The sequence below is a fragment of the Myxocyprinus asiaticus genome, chromosome 35 (assembly GCF_019703515.2).
Source record: "Myxocyprinus asiaticus isolate MX2 ecotype Aquarium Trade chromosome 35, UBuf_Myxa_2, whole genome shotgun sequence".
Taxonomy (NCBI): Eukaryota; Metazoa; Chordata; class Actinopteri; order Cypriniformes; family Catostomidae; genus Myxocyprinus; species Myxocyprinus asiaticus.
Genome location: NC_059378.1, coordinates 15,040,875 through 15,059,258, shown reverse-complemented (window position 1 = coordinate 15,059,258; position 18,384 = coordinate 15,040,875). Strand labels below are relative to the sequence as shown.

Genomic DNA, 18,384 nt, shown 5'->3' with positions numbered 1-18,384 from the left:
TGAATCTGGCCTCAGGTTCAGAGGTAGAGAAAAATATTCAGTTTCCCTAAATTATGACAAATAAAATTCCTAGCAATAAATTCTTGCATATGATATTTAGAAATAACATAATTTTATTTTAGACGGATAAGGAAAATAAGGAGGCTGGAGTTTTAAGGCCTTAGAAGTTTTGAGAAAATATTTTATCATCCAAAATAATTTATTTCAGTGTAGCTTATTTATGCCATCACAAGCTGCTTTTGATGCAATGGATAGAAGTTTTTGAGCTGCTGTTATTTTGAAAGTTTTGGTGCTGACGTTATCCCACCAGACAGCCCTCAGAAAAACCGCAAACTTGCCACAAATTCACCACTGATGATTTTCACATGCAAATGAGTTTTGTCCATTGTTGTCAAAGGTTTGCCGAAGGTTCATCACTACCAGTGAAGAGCTGCAAACTTCTGTCAAACATTTCCTGCGAATCACAAGCTCATTTGCATTTGAAAATAACAAGCATTAAACTTAGACTTTTTGTAAGGGAGCCTCTGCCGTTAGCGGTTCATGCTTCGAGGCCAGTAAGCTTTTGGCTGTTGGTGGAAGGGTGGAACAGGGGCATAAGACAATGATAGGGTGGGCCTGAATGCCCAATGGGTGGCCTCAGCCCACCCGTGGCTATGATTAAATTCTGTTTGCTTATATTTATATTGCCATTTTATCGGCCATCGACCACCCTGCTTTCTAGTTATCGGTATCAGTCATTTTTAAAAATCCATGTCGCTCAACCATTAAGATTAAGCAGTGGTTATTTGCCAAGTGAGATTAGATTTATAGTTCTAGAGGTTGAAATTAGTTTACACAAAGCCTAAACCTATGAAAGAAAGGATGAATAAAGGGTGGATAGGTGGATAAAATCTGCTGTTGGGTTAATCTACTTACATTTAAATGATTGTTATCACAAATATGTCTGAGGCTACAAAGTTTACTTCTGCCCTGAAAGCTGCAGAAATCAATGTACAGTAATTAAAAATGTAGCTCTTTCTGTTAGCCATGCCTAATTCTTTCATACTGACCACAAGTGTTCCTGTTTACCCCGATTACTCCCAATATTTCTTCTTTAGTTCTCAAAAAGCTTTTTCTTGCCACGGTGGCATTGTTCTTGCTCAATGGGGGTTTGGGCCTAAATTTATGTAAAGCTACTTTGCCACAATTACTATTGTTAAAAGTGCTAGACAAATAAATCCTGACTGAACTGAATAAGAAAAGAAAGAGGGGGAGTGGGGAGTCTATGTATAGTGAGTTAGTTTTTAGCTTTAAGCTTAAAGTTGTGGAAGTGGTGGGACTTGCTATTGCATAAATGCCTATAGTAGGTCAACAGAAACGCAAGATAAAGAGCCTAAGGATGAGGCTATGAAAAGAAAACTAGTAGTTAGTTTATCCGTAAACTAAGGACAAAAACCTGAGTGGGCAAAGCCTGAGTTTGGTAGTTGGGACTAATATATTAAGAGAAACCAAGAGAGAAAAGATGACAGACTTGAGTACATGACATTATCAGCTGTAGGCGCAAGCCACTTTTAATTTCTGACTTAGAAGCCTTTAGGTGATCTAGTAAAAAAGCAAGTATAAGCCATTATCAGTCAAAACTTGAAATTAATTCAGAGTTTAAACGTTAGAAATATACACACATTGTTAAAGCCCTTAAAAATGGTTGATGGTTATATAACCATAAAACCACCTCAAGTTTCTCTTATATCATTTACCCATATTATAAGCACAACCATAGTGGCAACTAGTAGAATATAAACTTCCTTGATCTTGCTTTGAACTGTTTTGCAAAAACAGACTGCCTCGAAAGCCCATTGGCTGTCCCGCACGCTCAGCGACGCTGATTGGCTGCTTCCTGTTTCCGGGGCTCCAATCTATTAGTGACGATTTCCCAGTCGCCGCGAGACAGATTGGGGAGAATGGCTGCCAGTGGAGGTTCGATCTTCTCTTCCAAATCCAATATTATTACCAGAAGTTTTCCTGCATATTTATACGCTGTATATCAGTGATATTATTTTATTTTGACAGAATGGGATAGGGTTTGACGGTTTGTTCGGTTATACGGTGAACTCAGTGATTGTTTGGATGTAGGCAGAAAAGTACGACGAGGTAGCAGCTAGCGATACTAGCTCAGCGCGAGACTGTGGAAAACTCAACGTTTAATCTCGTGTCTGCTCGCTGCTTTACAATACAATTAATTCGTTGAGCTTAAAGTTTCGGTCACGGTCTATTTTGCGCTATAAATGGGCTGGAAAAGTGTCTCGAGACCGGACTACCCCGATGTTGTGCTAGCCGGTAAAACAGCACCTGGATCAGCACAGTTAATAAATTAAGCACTGAAACTAGAGTGATGATAGTAATAGACAAAATTTCATGTTGAGATAAATAAGAACCTATTAAATGTCTGTGGTTGTCGAAAGAAAAATAGCTCTTTAGACCATATGGTTTATTTGCCTGGCTCAGTGAGGTCTTGACTCAAGATTCTTTGTTTTGCCAGGTCCTGTTAAAGTGGTGTTTTATTAAGAGCAGCACTGTGAAAGTGCGCTCTGTCTTTAAATTGAAGAAATCAAGGGCTAATTAAGTTTAAAAAATGCTCGGAGCAGGCTCAGTTTCCACTAAACAAATTATGTATAGTGGAGTTTAAAAGGCTCATACTTGGTTAAGTATTTGCATACATTTTATACCATTTATATGAGGATTTATTGTTTCCTGATCCACCAACCTTATAGTAAAAATAGTCACTCCATAAGATTGTGTAGCTCTCTGAAATCATCTCCACCTAATAATACTTGTCTTGCAGACGTTGGAAAGCTGTTACAAGTACAGAATGGGACTCCAGCAAGCACAAGCTACAATGGGGTAGATGCCCTACATGCCTGTAACATCCTCCAGCAGCTTAAAGCCTTGTACGACGAAGCTCAGCTGACTGACATTGTCGTGGAAGTGGACCATGGCAAGACATTCTCTTGTCACAGAAATGTCCTGGCTGCCATCAGCCCTTACTTCAGGTAGCAGCTGCACAAATCTACAGTACCACAAGTCTTCTAAATTGAGTATCAGACATTTTTCTAACATTTGTTAAAAGAATTGCAAACTGAAATCACCTTGGAAATAAATGTATACTACAGCACAGAGGAAGGCTACCTTCCATTCGTTACAAATATTACTTTAAAATTACATATATTAAAGTTTTACATTTTAATTAAGGTGTGATTTGAAGATCAGTGTTTTCATATCTATTTTGGGTGATACCAATACTTCATCAACATTTAATTCTGGGCGAAAAAGGACATGTTCTGGGTTGAAAACAACCACATTTGTGTCATATTGCCACAAAGTAATTTTTCTTCCCTCAGGTTTTTTTTCTTCATCTAAGCAACAATCGTGATAACAGTTAGGCACTTTCAAACAATCGTGATAACAGTTAAGCACTTACAATCGTGATAACAGTTAGGCACTTACAATCATGATAACAGTTAGGCACTTACAAACAAGTGTGATAACAGTTAGGCACTTACAATAGAAGTACATGAAATGAATGAATGTATAAAATAGGCTTTATTGTCCCCTAAGGGGCATTTGTCTTGGACTCATGATGCGTACACATACACAATGACCCGTCATTTAAATCCAGTCATAAATAAGACCCAATAAATAATTGAACAGGTAATTTAAATACCACCTAAACCATCTCACAATGTAAATAACTAAAATGCATTACAAAGCATCATGAAACAATACAATCATTAAAGATAAAAGACATGTGCCTTATCAATTAACAAAAAATATACAGTTTCAAGTTTCAAAAGTATAACTGCAAGCCCGAAAAATGAAAATTCTGCCTGAAGAAAAAACTAGGGCTGTCAATCGATTACATTTTTAATCAAATTAATTACATGGAATGCCGATTAATTAATCGAATTAATCACAATTGATTGCATATATAAATATTTGCTTAACCCCTCAAATAATAATAATTCAATAAATAATGATTAAATACTTATAAATAGTTAAATTTAAATCATTATAAATAAAATATATATTATAAAAAAATATAGATAATTAAAATGCATTACATCATTGTGGCACACGAGTAAAGCATTAAAAAAGATGGTAACACTTTACAATAAGGTTCCATTTGTTAACATTAGTTAATAACATTAGTTAACATGAACTAACAATGCACAATACTTTTACAGCTTTTATTAATCTTAGTTCATGTTAATTTCAACATATACTAATACATTTCTCAAATAAAAAGCTGTGTTTGTTAACATTAGTATATGCATTATGAACTTACAATCAACAATTGTATTTTATTAATGAATATTAACAAAGATTAGTAAATGCTGTAAACAATATTGTTAACTGTTTGTTCATGATACCTAATGCATTACCTATTATTAACGAATAGAAAGTTATTGTAAAGTGTTAACAAAAAGACAATTCAAAAAGTGGCTTTAATATGCAATGTATTTTTATTTCCATATTATTAAACTTATGTCATCTGCCTATCATTGGCCTACAGTTCACACAATCCATTTTGTAATTGAATTCATCAGTCAGTCCGAGATATATTTATTATGAGGGCTTTTCTAAGGATGCGTTTATGCACACGTGTCAATGCACACCTGTGTCAGAAGCTTTTGGAGAGTCTCGTTTGCGTCACGTCATAAACATACCGTTCTTACGTCGCTGTGTTAAGTTAAACATAGTTTGAAACTTGGAAAAACGCATCTTGAGATCCTTGCGTTAGTATTTGCGCTCCATCAAGCTGTGTTTGAATGCAAGAACGTGTTCTAATCTTGTGTTGTCTGCTGTTGGTGAGTGTGGTTTTTGTCTGTATAACCACGTTGCCCAAGCAGCTGAAGTTTCGCTTACTGCCCCCCTGGAGAAAACAGATTGTACTTCAAGCTTGAATTGCTCAGATGGAAGGAATATTCCTTATCACAGACCAGGGACATGATTACTTGCGTTTATTTTTTTTAATGTGTTATTTTGTATATAATTAATCACAATGAATTAACGTGTTAAATCGACAGCCCTAAAAAAAAAAAACAAAGGAATAAACAGAGAAACTAGTTCAAAATATGTTCTGTCAATCTACCTTATTGCACAAATGCTTTCGATAGGTGTACATTTTTATTGAACCTGGAACAATCCTTTAACATACTCTAATAATTACATATACATTGTGACCCCCCCCCCCCCCAAAAAAAAATAATAATAAAAAATGGGGCAACATGGTGAAAAAGAAGCACCCAAAAAAAAAAAGGGACAACTATGTTTGATTTCTCATATCTTAAAATGCATAAAGGCATTTGCAGGTTTTTTGGCGTACATCTATGACTTTTTGTAAACATTGTAAAATTACCTTACTGTGACATCATCGTGAGCAACAACTTGTTATAAATAAGTAAATCATTTGACCCACCCCCCCCACCACAAAAAACCAAAAATGGGGCAACATGGTGAAAAAGAAGCACCTAAGTTTGCTGTTATTGAAAACATAGCTAAATGATTTATTTATTTGTAGCAAGTTGTTTCCTACGATGACGTCACAGTTATGTCATTTTGTTTTTTACAAAATGTTTAAGAAGCAGGGGCGTTTCAAACCATTTTGTCTGGGGCGGGGGGCTGGGTGTGCTTGTAGGGGGGTAACTGTATAATAACATAAATGTCCCCTGTACACACACAAAACATAATGTGCTGTTTTAATATTTGCAGACATGCAATTTTTTAAAGACAACCAAAGATTCACCAAATTTGAGTAAAATATAAACAAATAGGCTCATGAAAAATGTTTTAAGTCAGTACACACGAACATTCTGGTTTTACCCGCCATGTTGCCATGCTGTTCTTTAGAAAGACTAATGCAGTAAAATTCTTTGGTAAAATGAATGATAGGCTAGACATCAAGATTTTAGGTTAGAATTTAAGCTGTAGGCTATAATCAGGATGTACAGGTCTTGTAAATGGTCACTATTTACTTTTAAGATTATTTTAAGAGTTTAAGCACATTTTAAAATTCACTAGTTCATTTTAAATGGTCCAGTGTAACAAGTGAATTTTTAAATGTATCCATCTCAGTTACTATGAGTTTAAAAAAGTTGCATGCGTAATAATTATATGTGACCATTAAGATGGCTTTAATGTGTTTTTGTATCATTATTATGTCTGTCAGTGTCTCTGCGCATTCCTTATTGAGCACTCTTGGTGTGCGCCTCATTGCGGTTGGATTGCGGTTGCTAATATGAAGCTCAATTCTCTATTATTGAGCACGTGTGTGCCTCTTCCTTGTGATTGGTGCACCTCGTGTTAAGTGTTTGATTGATAAATGGTGTTCATAAAGAGGATGTTGCATTTGTTATCTTTCCTGTAAACTTTGTAGTGCTTCTCTTGCATTTCGTTTGCAAGAGAGGCAGCAGGATCAATTCTGCAGCTTTGTTCTCTCTCTCCTGGTGATTTGCACGTTTGCTTTTTATTCCTGCACCTATACCCCCACAGTACCAATATTAATCTGTGTATAGATTATTAGGTTGAAGTGCATTGATGTAGTGATCTTACTGTATGGTAAGAGCCTTTATCACTGAAGGCAAGTTATTTATTTGGGCTTTATTGGGGTGGTTTATAAAGGGTTCCAATTTTATGTTTTAAGTGTATTCATAATAAATTTGCCATTGCAGGTGTAGTGTGGCCCTGTATAATGCTAGCTGCTGTTTCTTCATACCTCTTCACATCTGTTCCAGCATGCTGTTTCATCATAGTTGTTTGTTTGTTTTGCCTAACTTGTTGCACTACATTTGTCTTGTTTCTGCATTGTGCAGAGCAAAACATTTAAAGACAGTGGAAAAAAATTACCTCATTATAAATAACATAAGGGTGTACTGTCTGTTGTTCAAGAAATAAAAACCAGATAGATGTATACATAAAAAAAATAGTTTCTAATGAATGCTTGCAAAATATGAGCAAAATAAGAGCAAAAAAAAAACTCTAACGAGTTGGGCTCAGGTGCGTTCAATAAGGCAGAAAATCAGATCCAGGTCGTGTTTCGGGATAATAAAGTGGAAAGTTGCACTGTAAAATTAACTTACATTTACACCAGCACGTATAATCCACATTAAATAGAACTGAAACTGCAGCTGGCACGTCCAAAGATGCGAAATTAACGCTGAACTTTTACCGTATCTCCAGAAGTTATGGTTATTCGTTTGACATTCGGTTTCTCCTACCCGTGCTCTCTGGAGCAGACAATTTTGCAACGATATCATTAGCACTATTAGGTTAAATAATATATGACTATATCATACAGGCATAAAACATTGAACTCAAACGGTCAACACTTGTTGAAGCTGGAGAATTATGCCTAAAAATGCTCATATGGGCTTTGACGGACTAGTGCTTGTAAGGGACCGTCTGAAAATTCCACCCAGAGCACTAAAACATCAGAGTTGCCCAAGTATTCATTTATTAATTCATTCAATTTAAATGTAAGTTATACATACAATTTACAATCTTTAGAATGTGTTAAAGTTTTTTAGTTTTTTTATATATATAATAATTACAGAACATGCAAGGCAGTTGTATTGAACACTTGGATAACAGTGACGTTTTAGCACTGTGTGGACTTTTCAGAGGGTCTCTTTTGCACCATAAGCGATTAATAAATACATTTTGAAATTAAATTAAACTCTACCCTGCTAAATATTATTATGCAGTCATAATGCATTGATGTTTTGTTTAAATATAATTTGTTTGGTCTATTTACTATGATGTGGAGTCACTGAACTCAGTGGGATGGAAAATGAGAATACCACTCTTACCATTTTACCACTCCAGTTTAGGGGGGCCACTGGGGGGGCCAGGCCTGTTAACACGGGGGCACTATTTTTTTTATTTATTTTTTTGGCCACCCTGTAAGTGCTTCATACTGAATTAAAAAGCATTGAAGTACCGATAATTAGAATCAGCATACTTGACGAAAGTCTCAGTCTGCCTGTATTTGATCAAGTTTACATAATATTACAATTGACTATAAGTGTATAAGTATACATGTCCTAAAAAAATGACCAAGCTGGAATTTAGTCAATTTAAAGCTAAAGTGTGTAAATTCTAGGGAATTTCTGGGCCTATATCGATAATTCACAGCTCAATGTGGCCGATACAATAACTGAGATTTAAAAAAATAGTTATAATTTTTAACCTGAAACTGCTAAATAATTCATTACAATTTGAAAGACAAATAAATGACAGTAAGCTTGCATAAAATGTATGGTACCCATTTATATGAGTGTTTATGGTATTCCTGATGACTAGCTAATAGAGAGAGAATAATTAACTTTAAACAGCTGTAATAATGCATTAAGCCAAAATCAGGCATAAACTACATGTAACGGACATTAAACAACAACAACACACAATACAAGCCGTAATCTCTATACGTGGTGTAATATTTATTTCAGCAGCTAAACTGCGAGTGTAGCGGTGGTTTGTGTGATTATGTGTGTGTGTTTGCATTGTGCATATGCGCATCTCATTCACAGACGCGTGTTGCAGCGCTCATATGTGACAGTTCCATTGTATAACTTATGAAATGTGAACACAACAATCATAATGGGAATAGGAAACATAAAGATCTAAGAGTCATGAGTCACAACGTTAGAAAGTCTCAACTTGCAAAATACAACAAGCACATTCATTTCACTCTCAAACTAATGTGTTTAGCCATCTCACGTCACTCTGTGAGAATTATTTCTGTACCTATGCACTATGTTAGATTGTATTTGGTCTTGTTTTAATTGCAGTGCTGTTCTGTAAGTAACAATATGCTATTTCCCACATTTTGTTTGTTTCATAAGTAATAAGCGAAAAAGATTGCCCCAATTAACATGCATACATGTTTTTGTCACGTTTTCTTGTTTATTGCCTTATGAAACAAACAGAATATGGCATATCGTTACTTACAGCAGATTACTAAAATCAGCCCCAAAACAACGCAACAAGGTGCAGAGATGTTGAAATAATCCTCACGGAGCGACATGAGTTTGTCATACATTCACACAGACATGTTGTGTGTGTGCATGTGCACTGTCGCTTGAGACTGCCCGAGTCCCTGCCTGAAAGAAAGAAGCCGCAGGCAGGCAGAGATGTTCAGCCCGTAAGCAAATAGATCGTAACAAATTATCTGCTAAAATATCGGCAGCAATTCCATTAGCGGCGCGATAATAATATTTTGATTTTCACGGTTATTGCCCAATAATATATCGGCTGCCGATATATTGTGCATCCCTAGTAATTTCTATACCACCAAACCTAATTGCAAAAATATACATTGTTTTCAAACAGCCTTTCGAATGATGTGTTTCGTCTTTTGTCAGATCCATGTTCACAAGTGGCCTTACAGAGAGCAGTCAGCGGGAGGTGCGAATTGTTGGAGTGGAGTCGGAGTCAATGCATCTTGTTCTGGACTATGCTTACACCTCACGGGTCACCCTCACTGAGTCTAACGTGCAGGCCCTGTTCACTGCCGCCAGTATCTTCCAGATCCCAGCACTCCAAGACCAATGTGCCCAGTTCATGATCAGCCGTTTGGACCCTCAGAACTGCATTGGGGTCTTTATGTTTGCAGATGCCTATGGCCACCAGGAGTTGCGGGAGCGCTCGCAGGACTACATCCGCAAAAAGTTCCTATGTGTGATGGGAGAGCAGGAGTTCCTTCATCTGACCAAAGAGCAGCTGGTCAGCATTCTAAACAGTGATGATTTGAACGTGGAAAAAGAAGAGCACGTGTACGAAAGCATAGTACATTGGTTGGAATATGACTGCCCGCGCCGGGAGGCAGATTTATCTGAGGTTTTTGCTAAATGCATCCGCTTGCCCCTCTTGGATGAAGCCTTTCTGAGCCGTATACCCCCAGCCTTTGCCCTGGCGTTGTCCAAGGATTCCTCTGATAAGAGCCGACTCAATGGCACCAATGGCTGCTCACAGCGTCTGGGTATGACTGCATCCGAAATGGTGATATGCTTCGACGCAGCTCACAAGCACTCAGGGAAGAAGCAGACCGTGCCTTGCCTGGACATTGCTGCTGGGAAGGTGTTCAAGCTCTGCAAGCCACCCAATGACCTCAGAGAGGTCGGCATCTTGGTCTCATCCGAGAACGATATCTTCATCGCTGGAGGCTATCGGCCAAGCAGTAGCGAGGTGTGCATTGACCACCGTGCAGAGAGCGACTTTTGGCAGTACGAACATGCTGGGAACAGGTGGCTCCCACGTTCACCCATGCTGCGGGCACGCATCGGCTGCAGGCTAGTGCACTGCTGTGGGAAACTCTTTGCTCTTGGTGGTCGAGTTTATGAAGGGGACGGACGAAATGCTTTAAAATCTGTGGAGTGCTATGATGCTAGAGACAACTGCTGGACAGCAGTGAGTCCCATGCCTGTGGCCATGGAGTTCCACAGTGCAGTAGAATATAAGGACCGCATCTATGTACTGCAAGGTGAGAAGGTTTATTATTGTAAAGTTACCTAATATGACAAGATGTCAAAGTGTGCAAAAGTTTGCATACCCTTGGAGAATTGGTAATATATGTACCATTTTTAAAGAAAACATGAGTGAGCAGGCAAAACACATTTCTTTTATTTCTTATGGGATTCATATTCAGCTGTAGGTTTTAACAGAATGGCACAATCATAAAACAAAACATGGCAACAATGAAGAAAATGAAATGACCCCTGTTCAAAAGTCTGCGTACTCTTAGTGCTTAATACTGTGTATTGCCCTCTTTAGCATCAATGACAGTGTGCAGTCTTTTGTAATAGTTGTTTATGAGGCCCCAAATTCTTGATGGTGGTATAGCTGCCCATTCGTCTTGGCAAATGCCTCCAGGTCATGCAAAGTCTTTGGTCGTCTTGCATGAACCGCACTCTTGATTGGCTTGATGATATTAAGGTCAGGAGACTGTGATGCCCACTTCAGAACCTTCACCTTTTTCTGCTTTAACCACTGGAGGGTCAACTTGGCCTTGTGCTTAGGGTTATTGTCGTGCTGGAAAGTTCAAGAGCGTCCCATGCGCAGCTTTCGTGCAGAAGAATGCAAATTGTCTGCCAGTATTTTCTGATAACATGCTGCATTCATCTTGCCATCAATTTTCACAAGATTCCCCGTGCCTTTAGAGCTCACAGACCCCCAAAACATCAGTGAGCCACCACATGCTTCACAGTGGGGATGGTATTCTTTTCACTATAGGCCTCTCCAAACATAGCACTTATGGTTGTGACCATAAAGCTCTATTTTGGTCTTGTCACTCCAAATTACAGTGTGCCAGAAGCTGTGAGACGTGTCAAGGTGTTGTCGGGCATATTGTAACTGGGCTTTTTTGTGGCATTGGCGCAGTAAAAGCTTCTTTCTGGCAACTTGACCATGCAGCTCATTTTTGTTAAAGTATCGTCATATTGTGCTCCTTGAAACAACCACACCGTCTTTTTCCAGAGCAGCCTGTGCTTGTGGGTTTTTCTTTGTATCCCGAACAATTCTTCTGGCAGTTGTGGCTGAAATCTTTCTTGGTCTACCTCACCTTGGCTTGGTATCAAGAGATCCCCGAATTTTCCACATCTTAATAAGTGATTGAACAGTATTGACTGGTATTTTCAAGGCTTTGGATATCTTTTTATATCCTTTTCCATCTTTATAAAGTTCCATTACCTTGATACGCAGGTCTTTTGACAGTTCTTTTCTGCTCCCCATGGCTCAGTATCTAGCCTGCTCAGTGCATCCACATGAGAGCTAACAAACTCATTGACTATTTATACACAGGCACTAATTGCAATGTAAAAAGCCACAGGTGTGGGAAATAAACACTGGATTGCCATTTAAACCTGTGTGTGTCTGTAACAAGGCCAAACATTCAAGGGTATGTAAACTTTTGATCAGGGCCATTTGGGTGATTTCTGTTACCATTATGATTTAAAAAGGAGCCAAACAACTATGTGATGATTAATGGCTTCATATGATCACTATCCTTAAATAAAAGACAGTTTTTTTTTTTTGTTTTTTTTTTGCATGATCAGTCATATTTTCAAAATCAATACCAAAATTTCACAATTTCTGCCAGGGTATGCAAACTTTTGAGCACAACTGTACATCCATGTAATTTATGCCCTGTCCTGTTTTCTAGCTCCGCTTAGATAAGGTCAGGTGGGTTAACCTCACTCAGCAAAATCAGCACAACTGAGAGGACAAAAGAGCTAGAGTAATACATCATAAAAAAGTATGCTATATTAAAGTGTAATGTCTGCACCACTAGCACCACCAAACGGAATTGCAAAAATAATGAATTATAACATTTGAAAATAATGTTTTCAAACAGGTTTCCCAAACTGCCTCTAACTCATTAGTTGAGCCATTGTTGCTCTGTCAAGCTGGTCAGGACACTGAAACAGTACATAGGCCCACTTAAATTATTAAAATTGACTAATTTACAAGGCAAAGAAAATACCTGTATACATCAGATGGAGCGACAGAGAGATGGAGATGAGAGATGTAACAGGTGTTTATAAGGATAATAAAGCTGTCTGTTTTAAGCATTTCTCTTCACCCAGCAGTAGTTCTGGTAGCATTTTACACAAAGCATTTATGCTATTCTGCCTATTCTTGTCAAAGATGCTGTAATATGAGCTGCACGATGTGATAAAGCAAAACTAGACTGCTCTAATGTCCAGCGCTTGCCCCATATAGTCAGCTTCATTGTTAATTAACAGAAGCGATAGTATAATTGCATCGCTTGTATAACATCGTGTGCATGTCAGATTAACAAGTTATACATAAGTTCAGGACACTAAACTCAACACGTGTCCAATGAGCTGCAGAATGCTGTGAACAAGAGAGATGGAGAGAGAGACTCAGTACCACTGTTTACTCGAGCTGATTTTAATATTATGATAGACAAATTATTTATTTGATTTGTATATCTGTGTGGTTTCATTTAAAAATTCTACTGTACATGCTAACCTGAATAATTGTGTGCAGGGATTCCCAGTGTTATGAAAGTGGAACATGTAGGAATAATTAAAATTGTGCGCACAATCCCTCGCTGAATTTCATGCCCTGTAATATATTTTTATAGTGCTTTAGTGTTTAGAGTTTTTACAGATGTCAACCTATGAATGGCTTATACTGTATTACTATTTTCTGGAGTATGTCACTTTTTTTTGTCTTCCAAAAGGTCCCGTGACTTTTTATAGCCTATAATTGTTATACGTAATTGATGTCGGCCAGTCAAACACATTGCACATGAAAACACGTTTGCATGCAAACAGATTAAAACATCAGTCACAGAACCGGTAGTAGCGTTTTTAAGTAGCTTATTTAGAGTATTTTGCCAATACAAAGTATTTTATGTAACCAGTTTAAATATTCTGCCCACCATAAATACTCTAAGACCGCCATCACACGTAACTCCTTACATCCCCACAAAATGACATTTTGCTGCACCCCTCATAAAAATACTCAGTCAGTGAACCAGACATTTAGTGCTAGCAAATAGGTCTGCAAAGTTCAGAAATATTCTTGATCAACAGTCATTAACGTTCATGAATAGAATACAACGAGGGCTGTCACGATTATTAAATTTGGCTGACGATTAATTTTCAAACAAATAATTGCGATTATGATGATTAATTGTCTAAGGGCTCTCACAATTGACAATTATGATGATCAATTGTCCGTTTTAGAGCTTTCATGATTATGGCGATTAATTATGCTTTTCTCATTGGTTTATGTGTGCTTCATAAATCTTAAGAAGTAATTTATTCATATTTAACTTTTACATTATTTCCTTTAATGCTTTAAAAACTTAATAAAAAATAAAAATATTAAAATTAATATTTTAAATATCAAAATATTTCAGAATACTTAAAATATCTGAAAGAATAAGACTTATTTTTGACATTCTATGAATCGTTTTTAAAAACTATCGGTCGATTAATCAGTTATCTTCCTTTCCCACCACCTTAGTTATCGGTACCGGCAAAATCCACTGTCAGTCGACCTCTAATAGGAACATAAAATTACCAAAAATGACCTGCATCACATTTAATTTGGGTGCCCAATACGTATTTGTTCAAGCTAAGATTTTAGAAATTTTGTCAACTAGTTTGTTTGTAGTCCTTGATTTTAGCACATGCATATCTGAATACAATTTTTTTTATTATGACTATTTCTTAGGAGAGTACTTCTTCTGTTTTGACCCTCGCAAAGACTACTGGGGGCATTTGCCGGCCATGAATGTCCCCCGTACTCAAGGTCTGGCTGCCTTGCATAAACACTGCATCTACTACATAGCAGGCATCTGCAGGAATCACCAGCGTACGTTCACTGTGGAGGTGTACGACATCGAGCAGAACACCTGGTGCCGAAAGAGAGACCTCCCCTTTGACCAAGCAACCAGCCCCTACATCAAGATCCTCCTCCTCCAGGGTCGTTTGCATCTGTTTGTTCGAGCTACACAAGTCATGGTAGAAGAGCACGTGTTTCGCACCAGCCGCAAGAACTCTCTTTACCAGTATGACGATGAAGCAGACCATTGGACAAAAGTCTACGAGACGCCGGATCGCCTCTGGGACCTTGGCCGCCATTTTGAATGTGTGGTGGCCAAACTATACCCTCAGTGTCTTCAGAAAGTGCTGTGAGCGGCGAAAAGAAGATTGTGACACGACGTGCTGTTTGAAATGGCTGAAAAATATTTTTGAAGAAGGGAATGGTGATGCTGTTCCATACATGGTGCTGTCTGTGTCCCCAACTCAAGAACTGGAGGGGAAGTCTTAAAAGCGTTAATGGTTTCAGTCAATAAACTTGAGGGTGCTGTTCGAAAAAGTAAAAAAAAACAAAAAAAACATTACATTCGACACTTGTGAACAAAGCACCCACACTGTTGCTTGCTTTACAGTTAGATAAAATGTCATAAGTGCAATTATAATATTTTTTGCTGATGTTGAGTAATTTCTGCTCATATCTTTAAATTGTAAGTTGAGTAAGGTTTTTGTTGTTTTGGCATGCAGTGTTGAGGGACAGGAACAGTTAAGGACAAGCAGTATGTCAACAGCAGATAGATAAAAAATTAAAATAGGTGAGAATAAATATATAAAGCTATAAATATTCATACGGGTATGATGAGCTATTTTGCTCACTGTTAGTGTGAATACTGAATTTTTATTTTCAGAAATGTCAGGTTTCCTGGATTATAAATAGGTCCTCCATGCGGCCTACTAAGAGACTGTGTGGTTTGCTTGAGAATTTAGTGAGTAGAGGATTTTGCTTAGCAAATTAATTTGGTTGCCAAGATCTACATGTAGGTGGCTGTTATTTTAAATTATTCACCCCCCCCCCCCCCCCCTTTTAAGAGTCAACTATTGTGCTATATGACATTACAGCAGTTTTTAATTTTCATTTGGATTCTATTTTTATGGTGCTTAGATGAGTCCAGCTCCCTTGTTGAAATCTATATCTTTGCAATCTCGCATCACCAGCCAGATCTTTAGTGAGGTTACAAAATAATACTCAGTCTCCATATTGGAGAAGAGAAAGGATACAAGCTTTGTGTAGCTGAAATCAAAAGCAGGCAATTTGTTGACAGCCAAAACACAACAAAAGAAATTAGATAAGGACAGGAGAGAACATAGATTAGGTGGAGATGGTGATAGTTGGCCAAAATGTGGATTCTAAATGTTCCACTACCATTTATTGAAAGACTCCTCATTGCGGGTGCAGTTTGATTAAAATGCCTACAAAATGCCAAAATATGTTCAAGGTGTTCTAACCTGAATCCCATGGCAGCAATAATGGGTGTGTCTGTCGATGTTCCTTAGATAAAGTGCATTAGAAACTTAAGTGTACCTGCAATTAAGTTTTCAGTAATAATTCCAGAAACATGGCCTTTGTTTTGCTTTTGTGGTTAGAGTTAAAGTTGGGAGTCAATAAGCTGTTTTGAAGTTTTGCTAGAGAAGTTTGCAGAGATGTCACAGTGCCTGACTGCCTGTTAAGAAAAATCCAGGCATCAGACATCAGTCCTTGGCTTAGTGATGGAGAGAGTAAAGCATATGTCTTAAGTTACAAATGGTTTTGCACTAAGGTGCTTTTGACTTTAGAAAAGGCCTATTTTACAAACTAATCCAGTCCTGTTAAATAAGTTTCCATGGAGTACTCAACAATCCCTGTAAAAGAACAGACTTTTTCTATCCACCCCCATCTTTCAGTCTCATACTATAGAGAATTGTTTTTGGTGCTGCTTTTTTGACAATCTTGTACAGAATATACATCGATTTTACAGCCATTTGTTAAAGGATTTGTCATTGCTCTTTACCTCCAAAAGTCAGTCTTATAAGTTATTGTCTAACAAGATCTGTTTTGTTATATTTCTGGACTCGTGTATTTTGTTATATGGAGGTTCCATCTGGCACACCGATTTTGCACTACATTATCTCCTCCCATGAATAATTTTCCATTGTAAATCTCAGAATACAGCATTCTGTTTTCAGACATGGCGACTGAGGACATAGTAAACGCCACCTTTAAATGGGACTGCTGATGCACTCGCGTTTTGGGTTGTACTCTTTGGCACCTGCAAACGGAGCCTCATCTGTGGCTTTGGTGAAGGGATGAGAAATTGGATTGGCTTTAGTGCAGTTGCCTGCATGTTCGTTCACACTCAAATGCTCAGTAGCACGGGAACCAGAAACGGACTCTTCTCAGGATTAATATTGATACACAGTACTGTATTTAAATGGTTTGTTACGTGTAATATACTGTACTATATGTTTGCTGTACTTGCACAGTTTTTTTAAGGATTTCTTTGTCCTTTTTCCCAACTTGAATAATAGATTTTTTTGGTATGTTTGTTTTCTTTCTTTGAGATGGGTGTTTTTTTTTGTTTTTTTTTTTCTCTATTTTTAATATGTACTCTTAGGTTTGTTAGGATTTATAATTTTGCTCTGTTAAACAAATTGTTCATCACAAATATGGACATCAACACAAGAATATTTTTTTTCATTGTGTTCTTTGGTTTCTTTGTGATTGCATCAGTATTAAAGAACACAAAGCATTACTGAAAATGAGTTAACACAGTGCTACTTTCCAAAACACCAGTCTGTCTAGATGTAAAAAAAAAAAAGGAAAAAGAAAAAAAAGCGTTGATAGAATTTATAAATTATACATTTTGTGTCGTTTGATGCTGCAAGTGTGAACGCTATACAGCCACTTCTTTAATCTTCCAGCTTGCAGTTAATTTATCTACAAAAGTTAGACAAAACAGTGTTTTAATTTTCTTTGCATTATTGTTTTCATTGTTTCTTTGGTTTGCTTGTATGTATGGTGTGAGAGTTTAGTAAATATTCATTGATCTCTACTGTGAAATTCACCTTGCACATAATTTGAAAATTAAACAAAAAGTTAGAAGACTTGTGTTGTAATTTTACTATTAGGGAAGAATGTTATCATATAATCCAGCAAATTTAGAAGATATAATTGAATTCATGAGATGGATGCAGTAAATATGGTGGAATCCACAGAAATGTATTTCTCATCTCCAACTTTTTGCGACAGTTTTACGGTAATGTAAAAAAGTTGCCCCTTTCTGGCATAATTGTTCATATTTACAAGTTAAGGATGATATAAATGATATTCTTGAATGCAGGTAATTATAACAATGTAAGCTTTCGTTCTTTTTATTTTATTTATGGCCCTGTTTACATGTCCTGGCTAAAACATCCTTTAGGGGAGATTCCCTTTTTTGTCCAAGTTACCACTAGCAAAGTCATCGTATTGTTTTGGAAAATGTATAGATGAGGGGAAATTTACTTTCTGAATTCACCAGGGGTGTAGGAACGATCTGAATCAGCCTCTCTTCACAATATGGCAGTTTTAAAGATTTTAATATGTGAGAACATTTGAAAAAAAGCATATCAACTGAACTTTTAAGAAACATCAGATTTTTTTTTTATGTGGAACTTTAATAATTACAATTTAAAAAACAATGTATGAATGAAAATTTTCATATTAAACAAAAAATGAACAAATAATTTAATGACCGTCAAACATTTCAACCATTGGTCCACTCAGCCAGAACCAAAGAATTAAAGCACAAAAAAATTTAAATAATAAATAATGTCTGTGTCAAATATGATCTTACCTGAACAGTTTAAAAAGTTTGTGTCACCTCTCTGCCTGCAATGTTGACCTGGGCTGCATTTCCCAAAAGTATCGTAAGCCTAAGTTGATCGTAGAGGCCATTGGAGCCAGTGGTTTCTAAAATCTACTTAGGCTTACAATGCTTTTGGGAAACACAGCCCTGGTCATTAATCTTTTTTTCTATTT

The 18,384-nt window shown here is 37.1% G+C and overlaps 1 protein-coding gene across 1 annotated transcript; it reads left to right on the top strand.

Annotated features, from left to right (window-relative positions):
- The first annotated feature begins 1,921 nt into the window (after positions 1–1,921).
- LOC127426275 (kelch repeat and BTB domain-containing protein 8) lies at positions 1,922–17,468 on the top strand. Its single transcript, XM_051672969.1, has 4 exons — positions 1,922–1,956; positions 2,822–3,029; positions 9,399–10,516; positions 14,242–17,468. Exons 1-4 carry the CDS (start codon positions 1,941–1,943, stop codon positions 14,703–14,705), a joined length of 1,806 nt encoding a protein of 601 aa, XP_051528929.1. The 5' UTR covers positions 1,922–1,940; the 3' UTR covers positions 14,706–17,468.
- The last annotated feature ends 916 nt before the right edge of the window (positions 17,469–18,384 follow it).

Coding starts and splice junctions, on each gene's coding strand:
- LOC127426275 (XM_051672969.1), top strand. Junction 3,030..9,398: donor GCCATCAGCCCTTACTTCAG/GTAGCAGCTGCA, acceptor GTCTTTTGTCAG/ATCCATGTTCACAAGTGGCC. Junction 10,517..14,241: donor CCGCATCTATGTACTGCAAG/GTGAGAAGGTTT, acceptor ACTATTTCTTAG/GAGAGTACTTCTTCTGTTTT.